This window comes from Electrophorus electricus, chromosome 3 (genome assembly GCF_041902795.1).
Source record: "Electrophorus electricus isolate QZ-2024a chromosome 3, ASM4190279v1, whole genome shotgun sequence".
NCBI classification, from domain to species: Eukaryota; Metazoa; Chordata; class Actinopteri; order Gymnotiformes; family Gymnotidae; genus Electrophorus; species Electrophorus electricus.
The window spans coordinates 19,701,991-19,726,715 of NC_137499.1; the positions used below are offsets into that span (position 1 = coordinate 19,701,991).

Sequence of the window (24,725 nt, forward strand, 5' to 3'; positions counted from 1 at the left end):
CAAGTTCAAGTTTAAAGCAAAAGCGACTTTTGTTTGTATATTGTTTTTGGTATCGCCTGCCATCGACCAGAGAAGTGCGCGTTCCCCTTCTGAGCCTCGGTTCCTCTCGAGGTTTCTTCCTCACCACTCCGGCCCCTGGCTTGTTCGTTAGGGACCTGGGCCTGGATTATATGATTGCACGGCTATTCTAAATCCGCTTGGTGAAGCGCTGTCCATGTCATCCCGAGCGGAGAAACGCACCCGTCGTCTTCGGGTACGACTATGGCTTCCGGAAGGAGATGGGGGCGTTTTTATCTTCGTTTTTTTTTTTTTTTTTTTTTTTTTTATAGATTATGTTTTATGACTCTTAAAATTATTTATTCATGTATTATGTCTGTTCGTGCTGTATCATGCTTTAAATATCTTTTTTAATACTCAAGAATCATGTATAATTTAACCACCCTGTCACCCTCCACGGTTTCCTGCTAAGATGAATTTCTTTATGGATGAATTCTCACAAATAACAAAGATGGGGCTTTTCCACTACATGTTTGTGTCTCATGTTTAGATATATTTGTCCATGTGTGGATCATTTTGTTCCCTGTAGCTTAACAGTTGCCCTTTAATAAACTTTGCAGAAGCCTTCCTGTGTGCAATAGCTTAAAAATATTATACTGATGTGAACTGGTGCGTTCTAAGTACTTTTATAAATAGTGTTCATGAGCAGCTCATGAATTATGGAGTTTGAGTGGCTGTGTTAAATTGTGGTAGCTCAGGACTTCGCCCGGTTGGTGGGGAGACATGAGCTCCACTGTGGTCTCTGGAGATTATGGAGGAAGGCCAAGCTGCTCCAAAGACTGGGCTGCGGGTGTAGCGAGGGGGCTTTGTTCTGTTTGATGGTCCTCTCAGTTTGAACTCCTGATGAACCCTAGCAAGCATACGGACATGGTCGGATGCGTGCGTACGTGCGCGCGCACACAGACACACACGAAGATTCTGTAATATAACACTCAAAGGCTGAGTGATCTTAGGATTTCATCCCTCTCTCTCTCTCTCTCTCTTTCTCCCCCCCATCTCTCTGTGAAAAGCACAACACAAAAACCCCACAAGCCGGCAAACCATCCGAGTGTGTGTTTGTTCTCCTGTAAGCTCCTGGAGGGAGAGGTGTAGACTAGCTGGTTTATTGACACTGCCGCAGGGGGCGAATGCGGGAGTCCAATCACTGCCACTTTTCCTGTCCTTTGCCACTTTTCCCATTCTGCCGCCGTCCCTGCTCATCATGCCGTGGCAACAGTTGGCATAGCACCCGCCGCTCGCGGTTCACCTGCTGCTGTGGAACAGAGGTTTGAGAGCAGAGGGTGTCTCACTGGTGTCAAAAGCACCACTGAGCTGTTAACTCACCTGTCTCACTCTCACCCGTCTTACCATGTCATCCCCCACAGGCCCTCCCAGAAATCCGCTTGGATTCTGTCAAAATATCTCTGACAACAAACAGCCGGTTTTACTCTCGTGAAATCTCTGTTGAGTTTTTTTTTTTTTTTTTTTTTTGCCTGTGGGAAAGCTCCCATAATGGGTGAAAGAACACCTCTCTTTTTTTTCGCTCTCCTTTGTCTTCCTGACGCCCCCTCTCTCTCTCTCTCTCTCGCTCTCTCTCTCTCTCTCTCTCTTTCTCTCTCTCTCTCTCCCGTTCCCAGGTTGTGTCGATGGGGTTGTATCTGGGAGAGCGTGCGTACCTGCGTAGCAGCTGGAACATTCTGGATGGTTTCCTGGTCTTCGTGTCTCTGATCGACATTGTGGTGTCGATGGCAGGAGGTGCAAAGATCCTGGGCGTGCTGCGCGTTCTCAGGCTCCTGAGGACACTGCGCCCCCTCAGGTAGGGAGCATTTACAACAGGCGTGTGTTTGTGTGTTTGTTTGTGTGTGCGCGTTTGTTTGTTTGTTTGTGTTTTTGTTTGTGTGTTTGCTTGTTTGTGTGTGCGCGTTTGTTTGTTTGTGCATGCCCAAAAACATATATTTGTCAAACTTTCATGGACTTGCCTTCTATTCATTTAGACTTATTAAGTCCCTAAATCACTGAACCTATCAGTGATGAATTATAAGTCATTGAACCAATCAGTGATGAATTATACAACAATGGAAAGTACTGGGACAGAATCCTGTCATTGGTCAGTGCACTGCACAGTGGTCTGTTTGGGCCCTTTCAGTGTTTTCAATAAGGACAATGTTTCCATTCAAAGCTGACACTGTGCATACGGTATGTGCGATAAATCTTTTTTCCTTAAGATTATTCTGCCAATTTTTAGACATTTCACCTCATTTTATGTAAACGTATAAAGATAAACCACTGTGTCTCATCTGTGTCTCATCCGCTGATCACCTCTCCTCATATAAGCTTATAAGTGGTACATATAGTTTTGTGAAGCTTTTTCTAAAGTGTGTTGTTAAGTGTGTGTGCGTGTGTGTGCGTGTGTGTGCGTGTGTGTGCGTGTGTGTGCGTATGTGTGCGTGTGTATGTGCGTGTGTGTGTGTGCGTGTGTATGTGGGTGTGTGTGTGTGTGTGTGTGTGTGCCTGCAAAACGCAAGCTATTTCTCTAGAAAGCAGCAGTCAGTCAACAAAGTCTAGAAGTATCCCAGTCATATGTTTTATACATTAAATCTTATTCAGTATAATGTTGCAACTACACTAATGGTACAGCTGATTTGTACTTATATAAGTGTATAACACTGTATCCTTACACTATATAGCTATATAACAGTGTATTTATACACTACATAACTGTATAACACTGTATCTTTACACTATATAACTATAACACTGTATCACACTAATCAAAAAAAAAATGCTGTCTATGCTGAGTCTGACATCAATTTTGATGACAGTTTAACTTAGGAAACTCCAAGAATTTGGTACACTCCAAAATAAGCAATAGGGGCACCTCTATAAGCTCTGTTTGAGATAGCTACGGGAGAGACTGTTTCAGAGCTCATACCTCAGTGTGTATCTCCTCTACAAGCTGTTTGAGAGAGCTACGGGAGAGACTGTTTCCGAGCTCATACCTCAGCGTGTATCTCCTCTATGAGCTCTGTTTGAGAGCTACGGGAGAGACTGTTCCTGAGCGCATACCTCAGCGTGTATCTCCTTGACGAGCTCTGTTTGAGAGAGCTATGGGAGAGACCGTTTCAGAGCTCATACCTCAGCGTGTATCTCCTCTACGAGCTCTGTTTGAGAGAGCTACGGGAGAGACTGTTTCCGAGCTCATACCTCAGCGTGTATCTCCTCTATGAGCTCTGTTTGAGAGCTACGGGAGAGACCTGTCGGCCCTATGTGAGGGTGATAACAGCCCTCCATGCCGCACCAATAGCAATGTTGATAGCAGCTTCACAGCTGCACTGCAGCAGTTTGTTCCATGGTAGCAAAGCATCAATCACAGACATAGCGTGTAGACAGTGCAACCACGGCTTCGTTAACATTATCATCATTTTGTCCAAACATACATCCTTCAGATACACTAGAATACACATTACTACATATTTTACTATATATTACGGCATATTTTTTATATTAGCTCACAGTAATTAAATAATTGATAAGCAGGAGGCATACTCACAATCATATTGGGCATAGTATTGGGACTAGTTTGGTAATGTGTCTAACACAGGGTGATCAGCCGTGCCCCTGGGCTGAAGCTGGTGGTGGAGACCCTGATCACCTCGCTGAAGCCCATCGGAAACATCGTGCTCATCTGCTGTGCCTTCTTCATCATCTTCGGCATCCTCGGGGTGCAGGTTGGCTCGGTCTCCCTTCTGAGCGAGGCCCGAGCCTCACCGGGATATTTAATCATCTTTATACTCAGTCCCCCGCTCTGTGTCACGGCCTATCACCTATCAGTGATCGCGATGATCTCTCTCTCTCTCTCTCTCTCTCCCCCCCCCCCCCGTCTATGAACTCTTTGCCAGTAACGAATGCTGAAATCTCATCTCAGAGTTGTCTCTCACACTGTACTCTATAGGGTCTCCACTTATTTTTGTCTCCTTATAATGCCTCAGAGACCTTAATGAAACACTGATTAAGGCATATGTGTGTGGATGGGTATGGGTGTGTCTGTGTGTGTTTGTGTGTGTGTGTGTGTGTGTGTGTGTGGGTGTGTGTGTGTGTCCAGCTGTTCAAAGGCAAGTTTTATTACTGTGTGGGCCTGGATGTGAAGAACATAACCAATAAGTCCGACTGTCTCTTGGCTAAATACAAATGGGTTCATCACAAGTACAACTTCGACAACCTTGGGCAGGTATGGGCCAGAAGCCAGCCGGGGGGCCTACACACTACTGCAGGTTTCAGCTTCAGTGATGGAAAACGCAGTGCGTTTCCAAATAAGCTCCGCTGTTCGCCCGATGTGTTCTCTCCCCAGGCCCTGATGTCTCTGTTTGTGCTGGCATCCAAAGATGGCTGGGTAAACATAATGTATCACGGACTCGATGCAGTGGGTATAGACCAACAGGTGGGACAGAGCACTGTTACTGTTACACGCACACTCACACAGAGTGCAGGAAGGATTAGCTAATGAAATTTTAATGCTAATAAAAGCATTTAGCTAGCGCAGAGGAGGGATGTGAGATTTAAGTCCTGCCCATCGAGGCATTACACCTGCAGCTGCATCAGATTCACTTAACATTTTCCTTGTCACTCGCTGCTTAGTGTGTAAACAAGCAATCAAGTACTTTGTCCTTATGTCCCCGTGACTGTCCAGGCCCAGCCAAGCAGAGCTCTGTAACGGTGTCAATATTGGAGTGATACGTTTACTGCCGGTGTTTGACAGCAAAACATTCTCATAGTACAGGGTGGTTTTTTTTCTGATTGAGTTAAACCTGAGGCCATCATGAGAGAGAACATTTATTTTCATTGCAAACATGTTTTATTACATTCATTATATTTCACACTCGACCTTTAAAGTGTCAGTATTTCATTATTGCCCGTTTCCGTCTGTGTGGATGATATCAGATGTGGACACATTAATATGGTTCGTCATCCAGCTAGCTGTAGCAAAGTTTCTCGGATATCCTGAACCTCAGATTGTTGCCAGTTTTCTCTAATCAGCAAACCCTCCCCTCCCCTCTCCTCTCTTCTCCTCCCTTCTCTTCTCCTCTCCTCCCCTCCCATCTCCTCACCTCTCCTCTCCTCTCCTCTATTCTCCCCTTCTCCCCTCCCCTTTCCTCCCCTCTCCTCTTCTCCCCTCCTCTCCCCTCTCTTCTCCCCTCCCATCTCCTCTCCTCTCCCCTCTCTTCTCCTCCCCTCCCCTCTTCTCCTCCCCTCCCCTCTTCTCCTCCCCTCCTCTCTTCTCCTCTCCTCTTCTCCCCTCCTCTCCCCTCTCTTCTCCCCTCCCATCTCCTCTCCCCTCTCTTCTCCTCCCCTCCCCTCTCTTCTCCTCCTCTCCCCTCTCTTCTCCTCTCCTCTCCTCTCCTCCCCTCTCCTCTCCTGCGGTGGTCCCTCTCTTTCTCAGCCGTGGATCAACAACAACCCCTGGATGCTGCTGTACTTCATCTCCTTTCTCCTCATCGTCAGCTTCTTCGTGCTGAACATGTTCGTGGGCGTGGTGGTGGAGAACTTCCACAAGTGCCGGCAGCACCAGGAGGTGGAGGAGGCCAAGAGGAGGGAGGAGAAGAGGCTCCGTCGCATGGAGAAGAAGAGGAGGAGTAAGAGACAATCCGAGCAGGAGGGCGAGAGAGAGAGAGAGAGAGAGAGAGAGAGGCAGAGAGAAAGAAAGCAGTGCTTTAGCTGGGCGATATATATCTGCCTGCCGAAACATGAAGGACAGTGTGTGGCCTGCCCAAACACACACACACACACACACACACACACACACAGACTATATTGCCCAGTTCATAAACACCTTTATGTAGTTATCTAATCATTGATTTTTTTCCATCCTTATTGTCATTTATTTTCCTTTGTTGTTATGACTTCCAATTATTATTTCATACCAATTACAGTTTCTCTTCAAGTTCTGTATTATAACAGAATTCTTAATTTCTTTAATTGCAAAGGGTCATTCATGTTGTAATACTGCTTTGGCAATACTGTTCATGCCAAATGTTATTGTCACGGCAATAAAGCTTATTGAATTGAATTGAGCGAGAGGAAGGGAGAGGGAGAGAGAAAGCTCGAGAGAGAGAGAGAGAGAGAGAGAGATGAGAGCGAGAGATGTAGAGAGAGCGAGAGATGTAGAGAGAGAGAGAGAGATGAAGAGAGAGAGAGAGAGATGAAGAGAGAGAGAGAGAGAGAGATGAAGAGAGAGAGATGAAGAGAGAGAGAGAGAGAGAGAGAGAGATGAAGAGAGAGAGAGAGAGAGAGAGATGAAGAGAGAGAGAGAGATGAAGAGAGAGATGAAGAGAGAGAGATGAAGAGAGAGATGAAGAGAGAGAGAGAGATGAAGAGAGAGATGAAGAGAGAGAGAGAGAGAGAGAGAGAGAGATGGAGAGAGAGAGAGAGAGATGAAGAGAGAGAGAGAGAGATGAAGAGAGAGAGAGAGAGAGAGAGAGAGACTGGGAGGCCAGAATATTACAGAGTGAAAATTGACCAAGGGAGAGCGTGAAGAAGGGCTGGAGAAGGATAAAGAGCAACACGGATAAGGAAACAGACAGAGAGCGAGTGAGCAAGAAAGCAGCTGAGTCAGAAATAGACTCCGGTAAGAAGAGGATGGCATGAGGCCTGTTTCTTCCTCTAGGGAGTCTTCTAAGAGGAAGGGCGAAAGGTTTAGAAAAGAGGCAAGCACAGAGACATGACACGGGCCGGGTGAAGAGACAGAAAACAAATAAATAATGTTCCTCTTTGAGTGCTTGCTCAATACTGGACGTACTCCATCTTATTATGCGTCTGGGCCCTAGTTAGGTTTAGACGGGCGGCCGAGTTGTGCGTGGGCCCTCAGCTCTTTCAGGTGCGTTGCAGTCAGAACGTGGTTGCAGCGTAACCCAGCAACTTTCTCTTTCTCTGCAGAGGAGAGGAAGCATTCACCACAACTCCTGCTCCTTCTTCATTCTCCAAAGCCCCGTAATTTCTCACTCGTCTCCCTAACTTATTTCATTTCTCATTCGCGGCTCCTCTGGCTCCGTGGCGTGTTTATCCCGCCTCCCGCTTCTTACTCTCACCCCCCCCCCCCCAAGTCTCCTCCACCGACCTGACCTCCCAGTCCCCACCTCCATCCTCCACCCGCGTCTCCAACGCCACCCTCACCCCGCCTCTCTGTTTTTGCCTGCTTGATTTCACAAATGACATTATCCCTCAGACATCATTCCTCGCCTCACTGCCTCTAACTGCAGAGGCAGAAGAACCCAATAGCCTTGATCAGGCAGTGTCAGGACCATCTCATGAGCACCTCTGAGTTTAGCATCACACGGTGTGGTCTGTGTCTTGCCACACATTTCAGTGGGTGTTTTGTTGCGTTGGCAACCGTTCTGCTACTTGCCGGGATTCCTCAGCGGAGGTTTAAGGAGTCACGGGGAAAAGAATCATCGATTGCTTAGGCCAGATCATGAGGCCACTGCGTCTTGCTGCTCAGATGGAGTGGGATATTCCACTGCATGCAGTCTTTACAGCAGGGGAACTCATCTCCCTCTCTGTCCACCTGCCTCTCTCTCTCTTTCTATCTCTCTCTCTCTCTTGCACTCTTTCTGTCTCCCTTTTTCTCTCTATATCTCTCTTTCACTCTCCATGTCTCTGTTTCATAATGAGGTATTGTGCTGCTACAGTGCCTATGGTAATGGAAATATGCGCTGTAGGTGATGGTAATTTTTTTGTATGGTAATTTTTCAGTGTTTGAGAGGTTGCACTAATTTCAAAAGCAAAGCTCTGCTCGACTGGCCGCATGACAGCCGAGAGCTGAACCTAAGACTGGAACCACTGAACCAGTCTCTTTCTCTCTCTCTCTCTCCCTCCCTCCCTCTCTGTCTCTCTCGCTCTCCCTCCCTCCCTCCGTCTCTCTCTCTCTCTCTCCCTCCCGCCATCTCTCTCTCTCTCTCTCTCTCTCTCTCTCTCTCTCTCTCTCTCTCTCTCTCTCTCTCTCTCTCTCTCTCTCCTCCTCCTCCGTTCAGAGGCTCAGAAGCTGCCGTACTACGCCGCGTATGGTCACATTCGTTTGATGATCCACTCCTTCTGCACCAGCCATTACCTGGACCTCTTCATTACCCTCATCATATGTGTCAACGTCGTCACCATGTCCCTGGAGCACTATGACCAACCAAAGGTCAGAATTGCAGTCACATGACCGCAGACCTGTCACTCAGCAGCATACCTTGCCTCACATCAATGGGAGTTTCCATACCTTGATGCAAAACCCAATGGACTAGAAGGTGTACTTACATTTAATACGTGCTGACTGATAAAATGCAATAAGTGGGGCCTAGTTATTAATTCATCATTCTTGTTATCGTCACACCATTCTATTGCAGCCGATGGTATTCATATGCAAAAGCCTGTTGTGATGTGGCACCGATTAAATGAAAACGATATCTTAAACACATACATCCCTCTCTCTCTGTTTCTCTCTCTGTCTCCTTCTCAATTTCTCTCTCGCTGTCTCTCTGTCTCTTTCTCCTTCCGTGTTTGTGTGCCTGTCTCTTGCTTTGTTGATCTCGCTCTTTTGCATTCTTTCTTGCTTTTGCCCTCTCTCTTTCTCTCTCTCTCTCTCCCCCTCTCTCTCCCCCTCTCTCTCCCCCTTTCCCTCTCCCTCTCTCCCCCTCTCTCTCTCTCTCCCCCCCCCCCCTCTCTCCCTCTCTCCTCAGTCTCTGGAGACAGCGCTGAAGTACTGTAATTACTTCTTCAGCTCCACCTTCGTGGTCGAGGCCACACTCAAGCTCATTGCCTTCGGATTCCGGCGCTTCTTCAAAGACAGGTACCGCAGCAGCACACGCACACACACACACACACACACACACACACACACACACACACACACACACACATACTCACACACACTCACACACTCACACACACACACTCACACACACACACACACACACCCTCACACGCATGTACACACACGCACATACACACGCATGTACACACACGCACATACACACGCATGTACACACACGCACACACACACACACAAGCATGCACGCACGCACAAACACACATACACACACGCATGTACACACACACGCACACACACACGCACGCACAAACACACATGCGCGCGCACACACATACACATGTGCGCGCACACATACACACACACACACACACCCACACACACACACACACACACACACACACACACACGTATATGTGTGCATAAACACATCTATCTTGAGATGTTCCTGATGAAACTGATTCATTAGTGCCCTGTCTGGTTTCTCTTTTTGTCCTCTGGTGGATCTGGGAGCTGTTTTGCAGTAATTATGCCCATCTACTCCTTATGATTATTAATGTATGCAGAGACACACCCCTTTTGATTTAATTGAGAGAACTCTGTCATGATTAGACATCACTGTTTACACGTTTATGGTAAGGCTAAGAAAGCTTAGTAAAATTTGTACTTGACATACAAGGTCATATAACATGCATCAGTGTCTCAGTACACATAGATACGGGTTTGGCTCAGTGTGGCCATTGTACCACTGGCAAGAATTGTTGTATAATCAGAATTTGTAATACGTGTCCTAGACATTTGCTTTAAAAAAGAGCAAACGATTTACAAATCAATGAGCTTTTTCAATTTTAAATCTGACATTCCTTCTTTTTTTCTAGTTTTACGCATTTGAAATCAGTTTTTGCCTTCCACATTTCAAATCAAATGTGTAACAGCAATCAATATTCTATTACATCATCTGTTAGCTGTGTGTGATTGGCTGAGTGTTGCAGATAGCGCTGTGGGCTTTGACGTGGGTTTGAGTTTTGACCCATTTTTGGCACGGGTTGATCGTTTTATTGCCCACCCCGGTGGTATGTTAGTTACATAACACAGTTACTTACATAAACACAGATGTACGTGCTGCTGTTTTACAACTGTTCAGTTTGCGCAATAACCTACATTTTACTACGCAGCACATGATGTATTTGTTTATCAGTGAAGATCCTGTATATTTCTTACTGTGAGAAAATTAAGTGCAGGAGGTAGAGGGTGTTTTTTTTTCATGACATCTACCATTATGCTATTTATTCCCTATACAACTCAAGCAGAATAATTCAGGTTTGTTCAAGGAGTGGCCTACTGCCAACACAGCAATCTCTCTCTCTCTCTCTCTCTCTCCCTCTCCCTGTAGGTGGAACCAGCTGGACTTGGCTATAGTGTTGTTGTCTGTGATGGGTATTACTCTGGAGGAGATTGAGATCAATGCTTCCCTTCCCATCAACCCCACCATCATACGAATCATGCGCGTGCTTCGGATCGCCCGCGGTGAGACCACAGCACAATCCATCCCCCACTCCTCCCCTACCTACCCCCCACTCATCCCCCACTCATCCCGTACTCATCCCCCACTCCTCCCCTACCTACCCCCCACTCATCCCGTACTCATCCCCCACTCATCCCGTACTCATCCCCCACTCATCCCGTACTCATCCCGTACTCATCCCCCACTCATCCCGTACTCATCCCCCACTCATCCCCCACTCCTCCCCTACCTACCCCCCACTCATCCCGTACTCATCCCCCACTCATCCCGTACTCATCCCCCACTCATCCCGTACTCATCCCGTACTCATCCCGTACTCATCCCCCACTCATCCCGTACTCATCCCCCACTCATCCCCCACTCATCCCGTACTCATCCCCCACTCATCCTGTACTCATCCCCCACTCATCCCGTACTCATCCCCCACTCATCCTGTACTCATCCCCCACTCATCCCCCACCTCCCCCTCTCCCTCTTCATTAGTACATCTCCACACAGTTTAAATCAGTTCAATCATGTATCAGCAAATAGCAGGTAGAGACTTTACATAATAATAAAAGTTGCTACGACACGGCCCCCTCCTGCTAGATGCCTCCCTGTGTGTGTGTGTGTGTGTGTGTGTGTGTGTGTGTGTGTGTGTGCGCATGTCCACACCCCTCCTGTGTATAACACCTGTTCCTTGGTTTACGCTGTTACCGTGTATGTATATAAATGTAACGCTGAAGGGTTAAAGAGGATGCGAGGATGAGGCACATTAAACAAAAACATTCGTTTTAATGTATATTTAACATTCACGACTCCACACAAACACACTACTTTGGTCAAACACAGACAACTTCAACGATACCACACGAGACTTATATACACGCATGACAATGACACACAGCAAGGATCGGGTGAACGACACGAGAGGGCGTGGCAGTACAGACACACACGCACGAACATACACGTTTGAGGGGGGAGGGGTCGTACCGTGACAAAGTCCTGTTTAGCTGTCGGTGTTTGACCCCACGTAAGCTGTGTGCTTTGTTGTGCTCATCTGTGAATGTAACACAGTTTGTCTCTGCATCCTGCCTTGCCTCCCCGTGTTACAGTAATAGTAATAATAATAATAATCATCATCATAATCATAATTTCTGTCCAACTGTCCGATGTTTAAATAACTACGTGTGTGTGTGTGTGTGTGTGTGTCTATATATATATATATATATATATATATATATATATATATATATATATTTTGACTAATGCCCTATTTTGGGATTTTGAGTTTTATACACAAACCTGAAACAAATTCTGAAGTGTAATGATCAGTTGGCCTTGTGCTTTTAAACCCAGTAATGACCTGTTCAGCCAGACGCTTGTGTCAAAGAGGCCATTTCTGTCTTAAAAGAAAGAAATGCAAAAGTAAGCCATGACCATAAAAACAGCAGTATAAATAAGACTGTGGCAGAACTCTGAAGAACACACGAGAACATTGGTCAGCTGCTAATCAATGTCACCTCTCATCTCTGTGCCTTTATTAAATAATCCCTGTACAGCGTCACCTGGCATCTTCAGAGGACTAAGCACCAGTTAGATTAAACCCTCAGACGTGACTTCCTCTAGCCTAAAAACCTCATTGCTAATTAGAACCTGACTGCTATACACTGTTAATACAAACCTGTTGTTGTCATAGAAACCTTTCTTTCTGTCTCTTTCATCCCTCTCTCTCTCATGCTCTCTTTCTTTTCCCTACTGTGTCGCCGAATCATTTCGTTATATGCCTGGCCTTTAGTCATCTCCCCAGCCGTGTAACAAAGGGCGGCAGCGAGGGTCGTGACCTCAGGGGGAGCCCGCCGTAATTACAGCCGGGCACAGTAACTGCGGGGCAAGGTGCAGAGTGGGAAAGGGTATCGCGCCACGCCTCCCTATTCACCGAGCCGCTTTTCTTCGCAAAAGCTAATGACCGGTGCCGTTCCGGAGCACGCGGAGCTCTGTGGAGTGCGTCACCAGAGGCTAAGAGGAGTCGGAGAACCTGGCAGGCCGCGGGGCTTCCGAGGAGAGCCGTGATGTGATGGCAAGCAACGCCCTGCGCAGGCCGCCTCTCTCCAAGGGCTAGGCCGCGCTTCCTCAGCCTCGGTTGCAGGCCTCGGCGCCCCATAAAACAGCCTCCTCTGCACTGTGCACTTTCCATGAACGCAACTGCTGGGGATGTTAGACACACAACTGACTCTTGGCACTTTTTTGGTGCTTTCTCTCTTTTCGCAGTGCTGAAATTGTTGAAGATGGCTACAGGAATGAGGGCTCTGCTGGACACCGTAGTCCAAGCGCTTCCTCAGGTGAAAGCAAGCACTCTCTCTTTCTGCTGTGCGCCTACAAAACTTCAGTTGTACTAGAGCTAGCGCCACACTCCTAAAAGGGCGGGTAGGTGGCTGGACTTTTTGTTGGCGAATATTTGGTTTTTTATGCGCTTTCCTGGACCGTGACCCTAACCTCAACTTTAACGTTATCTCTCAGTCCAGCCCCTACACCTGCACAACCTTCACCATAGCCACAACAAAATACACACTAAATGGTTTTCCCAAAAAGCCTCCCTGGTCCTCCCTCATCCTTTTCCCCAGGAAAAATGAAATCCTCTCTTCGGCTAACGTAATCTCCACAGACCTGGCGCGGAACTGCAAATTAGAATAGAAAGGGTAGTCCCAAGAACACCTCGGATGATATCACTGTCCTGTCATGGATGAGGATGTGTAAGGCATTCTGGTCCCCACTCAGCCTGCACACTACTAATGGGCCAAATGGACAGAGGGGGTTATTGCAGAGATCTATCTCTGGTGCCCAGTGTGAGGAAGCAGGCATGGGAGTGATGTCTATAACCGCATGCACATCGTTGACCTTCATGAAATATTCCACACCGTGTAATCACTTCACATGGGGCGGTTTTCAGTGCAGGTGCACTGTTACACACCCTGTCCTGTCTGGAGTGGCTGAGAGTCAGACACACAGCACATCCACACACTCTGTCCTCCATGTGGTCTCACTCGCTGACAAACGCACCAGCTCAGTTCCTGTCTTATTTGCCCACATCCTCGGTGCAAGTGCGAATGCTACAGGCTTCCCTCCAAAAGCCGGCATAAGCTGCACAGTGCATGGACAGTGCATGGACAGTGCATGGACAGTGCATGGACAGTGCATGGACAGGAGATGGACAGTGCATGGACAGTGCATGGACAGGAGATGGACAGTGCATGGACAGTGCATGGACAGGAGATGGACAGTGCATGGACAGGAGATAGACAGGAGATGGACAGTGCGTGGACAGGAGATGGACAGTGCGTGGACAGTGCGTGGACAGTGCGTGGACAGTGCGTGGACAGGAGGTGGACAGTGCGTGGACAGGAGATGGACAGGAGATGGACAGTGCATGGACAGGAGATGGACAGGAGATGGACAGTGCATGGACAGTGCATGGACAGGAGATAGACAGGAGATAGACAGGAGATGGACAGGATATAGACAGTGCGTGGACAGGAGATGGACAGTGCGTGGACAGTGCATGGACAGGAGATGGACAGTGCATGGACAGGAGATGGACAGTGCATGGACAGGATATAGACAGTGCATGGACAGTCCATGGACAGTGCATGGACAGTCCATGGACAGTCCATGGACAGTCCATGGACAGTGCATGGACAGTGCATGGACAGGAGATGGACAGTGCGTGGACAGTGCATGGACAGGAGATGGACAGTGCATGGACAGGAGATGGACAGTGCATGGACAGTGCATGGACAGTGCATGGACAGGAGATGGACAGTGCATGGACAGGAGATGGACAGTGCGTGGACAGTGCGTGGACAGTGCGTGGACAGTGCATGGACAGTGCGTGGACAGTGCATGGACAGGAGATGGACAGGAGATGGACAGTGCGTGGACAGTGCATGGACAAGAGATGGACAGTGCATGGACAGGAGATGGACAGTGCATGGACAGGAGATGGACAGAATTAAGATTACTCTGCTCTGATTACTAGGCATGTGCATCTGCTCACGGCATGCACACTATATTGGCTCCTATCCCAAGGTTGTGGTTTGTGCAGCTGTGCTTGGTGTTCATCGTGCAATTTTATGCGTCAGATGCGACACCGCACGTGTGCAGCGAAGGGTTCAGTGTTGACTTTCAGATCCGATCTACACAGTATTGACCCTTGCATTATTCTAATATCACTAGTTAACCTGTAAAGTTCTAAGTACTGTTTGACAGTAACCAAACACGTTCACTGTGTAGATTTGCGTGCAAAAAAAATGCACATCTGAAAGTGCACGTCTGAAAATAAGTGCACGTCTGCATTTCTGCCAGCACTTGGCTGAGTTGTGTTCTCCAACCATACAGAGATGTCCCCATCATCAATTTTAGCCCAGATGTGTTCCCAGCGTATCAGACAGGATTGCGCTGGACCTGAACATAAACAGGAGCTGTATCTCTCATGGCCAGTCCTAGAACAGCTATGGCCTAATCTCCCAAAGCATATTTCACTCCCAGAGTACCGTGTGATTTATTTGCTGAGCTCTTGAAAGGTTGGACGAGATACTACCTAATACAATCAGATATAATTTGCCCCTAGAGCTTACACACACACACACACACACACACACTACTGCATTATGAAACTGATTAAAACTGAAGTAGACAAATGATTTATCTCTGTCTTCCTGCACTACTCATTTCTCCCAGACGGGTTTGTGCCCTTTTTTTTTTTTTTTTGCAGAAGGACGCACTTCGCGCTCTCTTTGACGGACCTCCCACGTTGTTTGTTTACTCGTCTGTACGAACGTTTGCTGCCAACATTGTGCCTGCTCTTGCTCCACTGGGGCTTTTTGGATTGCGGTAATCAGCTAATGGGACTCTGGTTGTGCGCCCTGCAGGTGGGGAACCTGGGCCTGCTCTTCATGCTCCTCTTCTTCATCTACGCGGCACTGGGTGTGGAGCTGTTTGGGGAGCTGGGTAGGAGGCACTCGTTACCGCCCCCCACGGGCTGTGACAGCACATTACATCCGCTCACGTTTGGCCACCGCGCGGACAGTTGTGAGGGGCGTCGGTGACGAGTTTGCTTGGAGACAAAACCGCACACAAATTCTAAGCTGTTTTAAGATGCTTGTGTAGCCGGTGCTTGTGACGAGATGCGTTAGAGGCGCATGTTCGCACCGCGCCGACCAAAACCAACCTCCAGATTCTCCCTGGGTTTCAGTGTGTAACGCTGATCACCCATGTGAGGGCATGAGCCGCCACGCCACCTTTGAGAACTTCGGCATGGCCTTCCTGACGCTGTTCCAGGTCTCGACAGGCGACAACTGGAACGGGATCATGAAGGTGATTTCCAGCACTTCATCCACCCGTTAGAATAGAGCAGGTGGACTCGGGTCAGCTCTGTAAACTTACTTCACAATATAAAGTCAGTTTTAAAGTGTTTTGGGCATGACATCACCTGATGCAGCGTGGGTGCAAGACCTCGGCGGAACGCTCTGCCGTGAGAGGGGTCATATGAGTCAGGTGTCCATGATTGTGTGCATTACAAGTTTCACCCACGCTCTACTTCCACACAGGATACGCTGCGCGAGTGTCCTCCGGGTGATACCTACTCCTGCAACGCCAGCCTGCAGTTCATCTCGCCCATGTACTTCGTGAGCTTCGTACTGACAGCGCAGTTCGTCCTCATCAACGTGGTGGTGGCTGTGCTCATGAAGCACCTGGACGACTCCAACAAGGAGGCGCAGGAGGACGCGGAGATGGACGCCGAGATCGAGATGGAGCTGGCGCAGGGCGGGCTCTGCTGCCTGAGCGGCTTGGCCGCCGCCGCCGGCCCCGGCATGGGGGTTGGGGGCGGGGCTCTTGGCGGGGCTCTGGGCGGGGCGTTGGGCGGAGCCGGGGGAGAGAGGCCTGGAGGCGAGGATGGAGTCAGACCGGCAGTGACGGCGGGGGCCCACGTCCACATCGCCCAAAGCGGCTCCACGGCGCAGAGGGGGGGCTATGAGCTGCCCAACCACCGGAAACTTTACTCACCTGCACAGGTGAGCGTTCACAGAGCTCGCACACGCTGCCCTTGGGAGCGCTCATTCGCAGACTCCTCGGGAGGGTTCATTCGCACAGCCCTCGGGAGCGTTCATTCGCACAGCCCTCGGGAGTGTTCATTCGCACAGCCCTCGGGAGTGTTCATTCGCACAGCCCTCGGGCGCGTTCATTCGCACAGCCCTCGGGAGTGTTCATTCGCACAGCCCTCGGGAGTGTTCATTCGCACAGCCCTCGGGCGCGCACACAGCCTTCAGACAAGTGTCACATGTTCCACTGCAGAATATGAATTCTTCAAACATTCCCAGATCTGGTCTTGCCTTCCATTTCTTTGATCTATGATCAATCATAAAGACTTGGAGTGCGGACCAGAACCTGGACTGCTGAAATTCAAATACAGAAGTGAAATGAATTAGTTCGGGTTAGTGAACGGGTTCTTTTTAGATCAGGTAGAACCTTTTTCTGTGCTCAGACACAGCTGTCAAAAGCTTTTCGATAATTCATTTTCCCTCCTGATTTGAAACCGCTCTCGTGACGTTTGATGGATACCCTGCTGCTCGGCACGCAGATATGATTGTGTTTATGGGATGGGAATGAGCTGGAAGGAGGAAAGCAGCATGCAGCGTTAGGACCTCATAAACGGCAGGAATATCCCACTACGCCAGGCACATTCCGCACCAAACACTGGGTGTATCGTCACATCTGCTTTTAGGAATACTACCTCATAGAAGATTGTCAGGATACGAGTGTCCATGCACACATACATGCGTGACCAAGAAAAACGACTGCTGAGGTGTGTGTGCGCGCAGGTGAGTGTGCAGGTGAGTGTGCAGGTGAGTGTGTGTGTGTGTGTGTGTGTGTGTGTGTGTGTGTGTGTGTGTGTGTGCGTGTGTGAGAGAGTGTGTGTGTGCGTGTGCGTGTGTGAGTGTGTGCGTGTGTGAGTGTGTGCGTGTGTGAGAGAGTGTGTGTGTGCGTGTGTGTGTGTGTGTGTGTGTGTGTGTGTGTGTGGGGCCAGGAATAGAAAGCTGATTGCAGTGACTGGGCCACTTCAGGCACGGCAGTACTACGGCCTCTTTCCCCCGCACGCCGTCAGCGCAGTCTTTGGGACCGCAGCGAGCAAAACCTCATGCAAGCGGAAGCTGCTCGCAGAGCCGCGTGCCATCCGGAACAAACCGAGGAAGGAGGCGAGACGAGACGAGCGCAGAGATGCCGCTTAAATAATTAATGCGGCATAAGGCAAAACAGGTCAAAAGCAGGACGCGTTGGAGGTTTTTGTGACAGGCGACGGGTGGCAGAGGGATTGGGGGGGGGGCTCCCGATGGAGGGATAGAGGGATGGAAGAAGGAGTTTTGGGAAGGGAGGGAGGCGGGTGGAGCGCTCAAGAGGCGCAGGACGTGACATGAGAACGGAGGAGACGGGGAGAGCGATGAACAGAGCGATGAGTTGCTTTGAATCATGCAACAGAGAGAGAGAGAGAGAGAGAGCAGAGTGACAATCGGTTGAAAGATGACCCAGTTAAACCAAACCTGAGATGAAAGAAGACCCTGAAGACACGTGAGTGGCAGTGTGAGTCTGTGGTGTGTTGAATCCGGCATGACGCACTTCCCTGCCACCAACGGAACAACAGGGTGAGAGAGAGAGAGAGAAAGAGAGAGCGAGTGAGAGAGAGAGGAAAGAAAGGGCAGGAACAGAGCTTTCCCTGGATCTGCATGAGAGCGTCACGTTGCGTCTCGCTCTACTTCTGCCGTCCACGTGCCAGCAGAGATCTCGATGATCACCATTCCCAGGTTACCCCCCCCCCCGGTGGAGCTCAGCACCACCAAAACGTTCTGTACGGCCTGTTTGATGTTTAAGAAAAAACATGAATAGTGCAGGACACTTGGGCGCGGGTCCAATCAGCGCTTGGTAACAAAACAGCATGGGTCATAATACTTGGATACTTCCCTGTCTCGCCTCTGGCACGATCGCAGGTTTGAAACGCGCCCTGTCTCAGCTCTGCCGAGGAGCTGTTTGTTGATCTCGGGGGCCGTAAACGTCAGGTGGTCTCTCGGCCCTCAGTACCGGCGGTCCAAGGCGCGGGCAGATGGCAGGCGCGATGTGACGATGCCCGAGCGGCGTCCTGAGCGGAGGCGGACCGGGTGAGGACCCAAGAGCTTTGGCAGGGAACTGGGCGCAGGGAGCCAGTGCGCGAGGTGGAAGTAGCTGGGGCGGCTCCGCAGAGGCCGGGGGGCCGGCCGGGCGATCGGCAGGCGGGATGGTATCGGGGGGGTGATCTCTGCCAGCGGCAAAGTCTGACTGGCAGAAGAGGAATGTGCCAGGGAGGATAGTGGCAGTAACACTGTCTACCTCTATCATCTCATACCAGGGAGGGAGGGAAAGAGGCAGAGAGGCACAGGCAGAGGAAATAGAAATAGCAATTTGTTATCTTTCTCTCCAGCTCGTTCATCTAAATGTGTGTGTGTGTGTGTGTGTGGGCGCACTTACCTGCAAATGCGTATGTGATCATGCATAATGAGCAAGCCATTCAATCTACCACAACCACGTCTCACAGAGTCAAGATTCATTGGATTTTGCGGGAACTCTTCTACACAGCCTTCTGTCATCAGGGGTCCCTTAATAACGTGAGCTGCGCTGACCCCTCCCTCTGAAAAGAATCAAACACAAGTAGTCCAATTAACTCGATCGCTTTGAATGTATTAAGTGATGATGTCGTATAGCGTGAACACAGTGGATTTCCAGAAGGCTTGTTAAGCTCACTCTTTAATCTGCAAAGCGTTTTTTAATGATGAGGCGTGTATTTAATATCCCTGCACACCGGGTTTCGCTACCATCTGCTGTTTAAGGAAGCAGCGATCCGCCAGCGCTGTGCCGAGCGAAAAAGCTATGTACTTAATGAACTATTACTCCTCTCTCTGTCGTTCTTTTTTATGCACACACACACACACACACACACACACACACACACTTCCCAATGAATCACTTGTATAGTAGTGCGTGATGCTGACGAATGGAGGAAATGGTGTGTGCATGTGTGTGTGTGTGTGAATGAGGTGATGTTCAAGTGCTAGTGAGCAATGGTTTCAGTAATGTGCAGTGGATTCTTCTGAGATTCACTTTGTGTATACTGGTGATGTGAAATAAATTGGACAGACCACAAAGCAGATTGATTGTCTTGCTGACAATATTATGCATGATGAGTGAATAAATCTTTCCTGTACATATGTGTGCATTGTATGTGTGATTGAGTGTGAAAGAGAGAGAGAGAGAGAGAGAGAGAGAGAGAGAGAGAGAGATAGAGATATGTGGTAGTGGGTTTGTTTCAATATGTGCAGTGATTTCATTCTGATGACCTGTACTGCCACTCTGTGACAGACAGACAGACAGACAGACAGACAGACAGATGTCACGGAAATCACAGTCCGTATTATAGTCCTGTGGACCCCTGAGAATGAAATTGTGTGTGCCTGCATGCACACATGTGCGTGTGTGTGTGCGTGCGTGTGTGTGATTGTCCACATGCAGGAGAACCTGTGGCTGGACAGCGTGTCCCTGCTGATTAAGGACTCTCTGGAAGGAGAAATGCAGTTGCTTGACAACCTGTCAGGATCAGTATTTCATCACTACTCCTCCCCAGCCGTGTGCCGGGACTGCAAGGGCCACCTGTCCGAGGTAGCACACGCACACCACACGCACGCACACACTGCGGCACGCTACATGCGTTACCGCTGACACGGTCATTGAAAACAGGGATCCGTCTTTATCGATATGAAACCAGTGAAGCAAAAAAATTAAGAGAAATTTAAGAAAAAGAGAAAACTACACATTACTTCAGTGTCGAGCGCGTTAGAATTCAGTGACGACAGCATGGAGACTCCAAAATTGGTTAAGTGAAGTTCCGCTGTGAGGTCAGAGGACTGATCTGGTTCGAACCATCATCAGCTGCGCAACATCTACAGACGCCTCTTCCGAGTGGAATATGGTGGGTTAAGCTTCGTGTCGTCCCAGACAGAGGGATGCGCGAACGTGTGACAGACTGAGTGTGTACCTGTTCGTTTTGGGCTCATTTCAGTCCGTCCTGGCTCAGAGCTCAGTTCTCCTGGCCATCCGCCCGTTTTGGGTCAGGCCCGTTCGACAACGGTGTACGTACCTCCGTTTCGACGGCCCTGGTTCTGGCCCCAGCGCGCGCCGTCTCCCCGTGGCAGCGTGGCTTCCCGTGAGCTCTTGTTTTCACACGCATGCGGCGCATCCCTCAGCCCACATGGCTGCGCTGCGCACCACCAGACGTATGTGTCGCGCTGGCGGATATGCAAATGAGCACAGATCCAATGGCAATTAGCATAAGATCTGCGGCTGGCATATCTGTGTTACCATATGGAGACGGAGGACGGGCTTGCTGTACTGTCTCCAGCAACTCCAGCCAATCCGCCAACACTGAACATGCGTTTGCATTGATCCCGCCTCACACCCGTTACACGCACAAAGTGCCGAGGCTCCCAGAAACAAACGATTTCCACAAAGTATGTCGTGCGGCAGAATAAAAGTGGCGGTTTGTAAGGCACATTAAAAAGAAATAAATAAATGACATTTCAAGACCCGCGCGCAAAGCGAATGCAGAACTCGACGTGGCAATAAACATGACGTGAGCGCAACGTAAAGTGTCACTGATCTTACGCGCTGTTTATGTCAGTTTGCGTCTCGGAACGGGAACAGCGCTTCCAGAAAGCGAGATCAGAAATGCACTTTTGGCTTTGCGAAAGCATGCTGCGTGTGCACATCGACTTTTCTGCTGTGCGAAGAGAATTCGCTCCTGCTGTCGCCGTCTTCTGTGCAAGCGCGAGCGCTCAGCGCGCGATGAGGCCGGACGCAGCCCGTCGACACGAGGCCCGTTCGTTCCATCAGAGTGAGGACACGACGCAATTGAACCGGGTGTCCCAAATCCCTGTACATGTTCGCTCGCTAAAAAACGTAGCTTGTGTCAAAAATCGATTAACTTTAGCTTTGTTCGATCGTGTTCTTTTCAGTATCAAATTAATGGCAACAGCAGCAGTAAGTGTCCTTTAATGAGAAGTGTGTGTTAACAGGTAGAAACGGTCATTCTTTGCCTGATGTTAAATTATACGGTGTGTCTGCGCCTGCCACTTCATTCCCAACTGTAGATGCTGTAAGGAAATACATTGCGAAAACACTAATTTTCACTAAAGAGCAGTGTGTGTGCGCGCGTAAGAGCTGACAGATATTTATGGAGTTCAGATATCCTCATAAAGCTTTTCACACCCTTCAGTCAGTTTCCCACCTGTTTCTGACCATAATTTAATATATTATAAATAATAATCAATTATAAATCATTGCCATAACTGAGCAGGCAAAGGTACATGTGCAAATTTGCGTACATTTATGTGAGCTACACCGGGTCTCAGGAACTGTTTGACACTAATATGACGGCCCATTTTGTGTCCTTAATGTGTTTTTTTCCCTTCTAACATCTCAGATCCGATTGGCTGAGGTAGAGCGGGCTTCGCTGATGTCAGAGCAGCTGTCTGACAAATCATCATCGCCGGCGCTGCCTGATGACCTCAGTCTTGATGACCACAGTGTGTATCAGCTGATTGTTAGAGACAAGGTGTGTTTGTGTAGTCCGCTCTCTCTTTCCCCACTACACGCACACAAATGTACATATACAGACGCAAGCATCGTTCTGGTCTTATTAATTATATTGCAGTTATTTTTAATTGCTTACTTTATTCAATGCATTTTTAATTAGCTCATTAGCTCCTCAGTGTTTTTCTGTTTGTATATTATTTGTTCTTTTGGGCTGCTTTATTGCTTTTTCGCTGAGTCACAGCTAATTTGACATCCAATTCATAACAAGGAGAGCCCAGTAATTCTCATAATTTATTTTTCTTAATTCATTATTGATATGCAATGTTCTACAGACTTGAGGCAGTTGTGGAACAGAATACTAACTAAAAGAACCAGGAGAACAAGGAATATTTTCCACTGCGGCTTTAAAATGGCATTACAGATTCAGTTCCATCGGGATGCAGCAGGCAGCACCAGAATGCTAATATGCTAGCGTGAGGCTAATAGGCACAGAATAATGATATATGACCTGTAATTATGGACACAGCAAAAGCGCCGAAACAAGGCGAGACCGTAGCGCAGGTACACGTGGGCGTGAGACCGTAGCGCAGGTACACGTGGGCGTGAGACCGTAGCGCAGGTACACGTGGGCGTGAGACCGTAACGCAGGTACACGTGGGCGTGAGACCGTAGCGCAGGTACACGTGGGCGTGAGACCGTAGCGCAGGTACACGTGGGCGTGAGACCGTAGCGCAGGTACACGTGGGCGTGAGACCGTAGCGCAGGTACACGTGGGCGTGAGACCGTAGCGCAGGTACACGTGGGCGTGAGACCGTGGAGCACGCACCTGCGCGCGGCGCGGCCGGCACCGGCGGCAGAGCCACTAATTTGGCGCACCACGGCACAGTTACAAAAAGAGGTCGAGTTATCCTGAATGGTCAGTAGGTGTGGTTAGAAATATCCAAAATATCCACAATATCCAATCAGATTAACTCATACCCTTTAAAAGTGAACCAGCGACAAAGTCGTGTCGTGGCAGCGAGCATGCAGGAACGGCAGCCTCAATATATATGTGTGTGTATGTGTGTGTGTGTGTGTGTGTGTGTATGTATATATATATATATATATATATATATAAAATAAAAATAAATAAATAAAAATTACAAATGAGGAAACCAAAATATGTGGCACAAGAAGCAGCCCTCCCAGGACTGCGGAGATGAATGTGGCCCGGGGACAGTAAAACCTCCACCAGTGGCATCCCGAGAGCCACTGTGCCGTGTGAGGCACAGCCTTCCAATACCACACACATGCCATCAGAATTAACCAGCTACTCACTGCAGCAGGCAATACAGCTACCTCCACAGTTAGCATTATTATTGTTGAGATTTTAATATTTGAATAATTGTGATATAATAATTACAGATTACTTATATACCACTACTCCTAGTCTCGTTTTTATAATAATTAACAACAATAATTATTATAATACACAATGTAATTATTGTTGTTCACTGTGAATAAAATTAATATTTACATAATTGTGATATGACCAATTACTGAAATTATTTAAGCATAATTATATAATTTTTCATGCATAATGAGATGTTTGATTCACATTCACATAATGACCTTTCTGATTCACATTCAATAGAAAACTTTTTCCTTACAAAAAAAAAAAATGAAATCAGTTGTATTTAGTTTGTAACTTATTTTCTGCAGTAAATGTGTGTGCACTCTACAAAATTAGCAAAATGCAGCATTACATGGCTAAAACACCCCAGCACAGCCACGAAAGTAGAGCCCATAGTCTGACATTGTATAAAACCAGCTTTACCTCAGGCAGTCAAGCGTCTTTGTTAAGTGTGGATTAGCAAATGGCAGAATCTTCCAAATACAAGCGGCCTATAGCTGAGTTGGGACAAACTTATGGTATAGCAAACTTATGACTAGCTAAGCATGAAAGTACCAAACTAACATTCCCACCGTGTAGTGCTGGACTAACTGTGTCCGTGGAGGAAAGGTGATCCACATCACTGTTTGATCTAGGAGTTCTGGACATTGTTGCCCACTAGCAAAGTTGCTGGCATAGCTGTCCTTTCTGCAGGAGGAGCGAGGGAGCAGTGGATCTCAGAGCTTGGAGGAGCTCCAGTCCACGCCGGGGAAGTGCAGGGTGTCGTGTCCCCACACCAGGGCTCCCAGCCTGGGGAGTGAGGGCAGCAAAGATCTCGAGTCGGACCTTCGGGACCTCCGCCTCCTCCGTGAGCCAGTTTCTCATCAGCACACACCACCTCACAGTCAAGGTTAGTGGCATCGACACTATGTTTTAGGTTTCATCTGTGCTCGCCCAGAGCTTAAGTGCAGTCCTAATGATCGTCTTAAAGCGCTGACTTTCCACGCTGCCCTAAACCTCCAGCGAAGAGGTCCTCCCGTCACCCTCAAACTAGCTCCCCGACGGCGCCGTAACGCTGAAGTGCCATGCTGATGTGGGCTTGACGTTGGGCCTCGTTGCCGAGATAAACCCACCTCGCTGTGTGAGGAGACCCTGCTAGTGTGAAGGCAGCGTGGGTGCAGGCACGGTCACATCGCTGGGGTTCAGTACACACACTAATGAAACGGTTCATAGTGAAGGGGCCTGGACTGAGATTGGGACTTAGCGCAGTAATGACCCAATGACCTTGCAGGCCAGTGCAATCCTGCTCAGACATACACAGCAAATCACGTTACACCTCA

General features: G+C 48.6%; 1 protein-coding gene across 7 annotated transcripts in view; it reads left to right on the forward strand.

Annotated features, from left to right (window-relative positions):
* cacna1ib (calcium voltage-gated channel subunit alpha1 Ib) overlaps window positions 1-24,725 on the forward strand; it is a 72,484-nt gene that overhangs the window by 44,214 nt on the left and 3,545 nt on the right. For 4 of the 7 annotated variants that reach the window (XM_081710497.1, XM_081710491.1, XM_081710490.1 and 1 more), the window contains exons 20-33: window positions 1,674-1,852; window positions 3,638-3,764; window positions 4,139-4,474; window positions 5,474-5,666; window positions 8,061-8,212; window positions 8,751-8,860; window positions 10,233-10,366; window positions 12,615-12,685; window positions 15,272-15,350; window positions 15,595-15,716; window positions 15,950-16,414; window positions 19,935-20,081; window positions 21,901-22,032; window positions 24,100-24,295. In XM_081710497.1, coding sequence (XP_081566623.1) covers window positions 1,674-1,852; window positions 3,638-3,764; window positions 4,139-4,474; window positions 5,474-5,666; window positions 8,061-8,212; window positions 8,751-8,860; window positions 10,233-10,366; window positions 12,615-12,685; window positions 15,272-15,350; window positions 15,595-15,716; window positions 15,950-16,414; window positions 19,935-20,081; window positions 21,901-22,032; window positions 24,100-24,295 — 2,443 coding nt within the window. The remainder of the gene's footprint in view (window positions 1-1,673; window positions 1,853-3,637; window positions 3,765-4,138; window positions 4,475-5,473; window positions 5,667-8,060; window positions 8,213-8,750; window positions 8,861-10,232; window positions 10,367-12,614; window positions 12,686-15,271; window positions 15,351-15,594; window positions 15,717-15,949; window positions 16,415-19,934; window positions 20,082-21,900; window positions 22,033-24,099; window positions 24,296-24,725) is intronic. The other 3 variants (XM_081710496.1, XM_081710494.1, XM_081710495.1) reach the window with 1 other exon arrangement.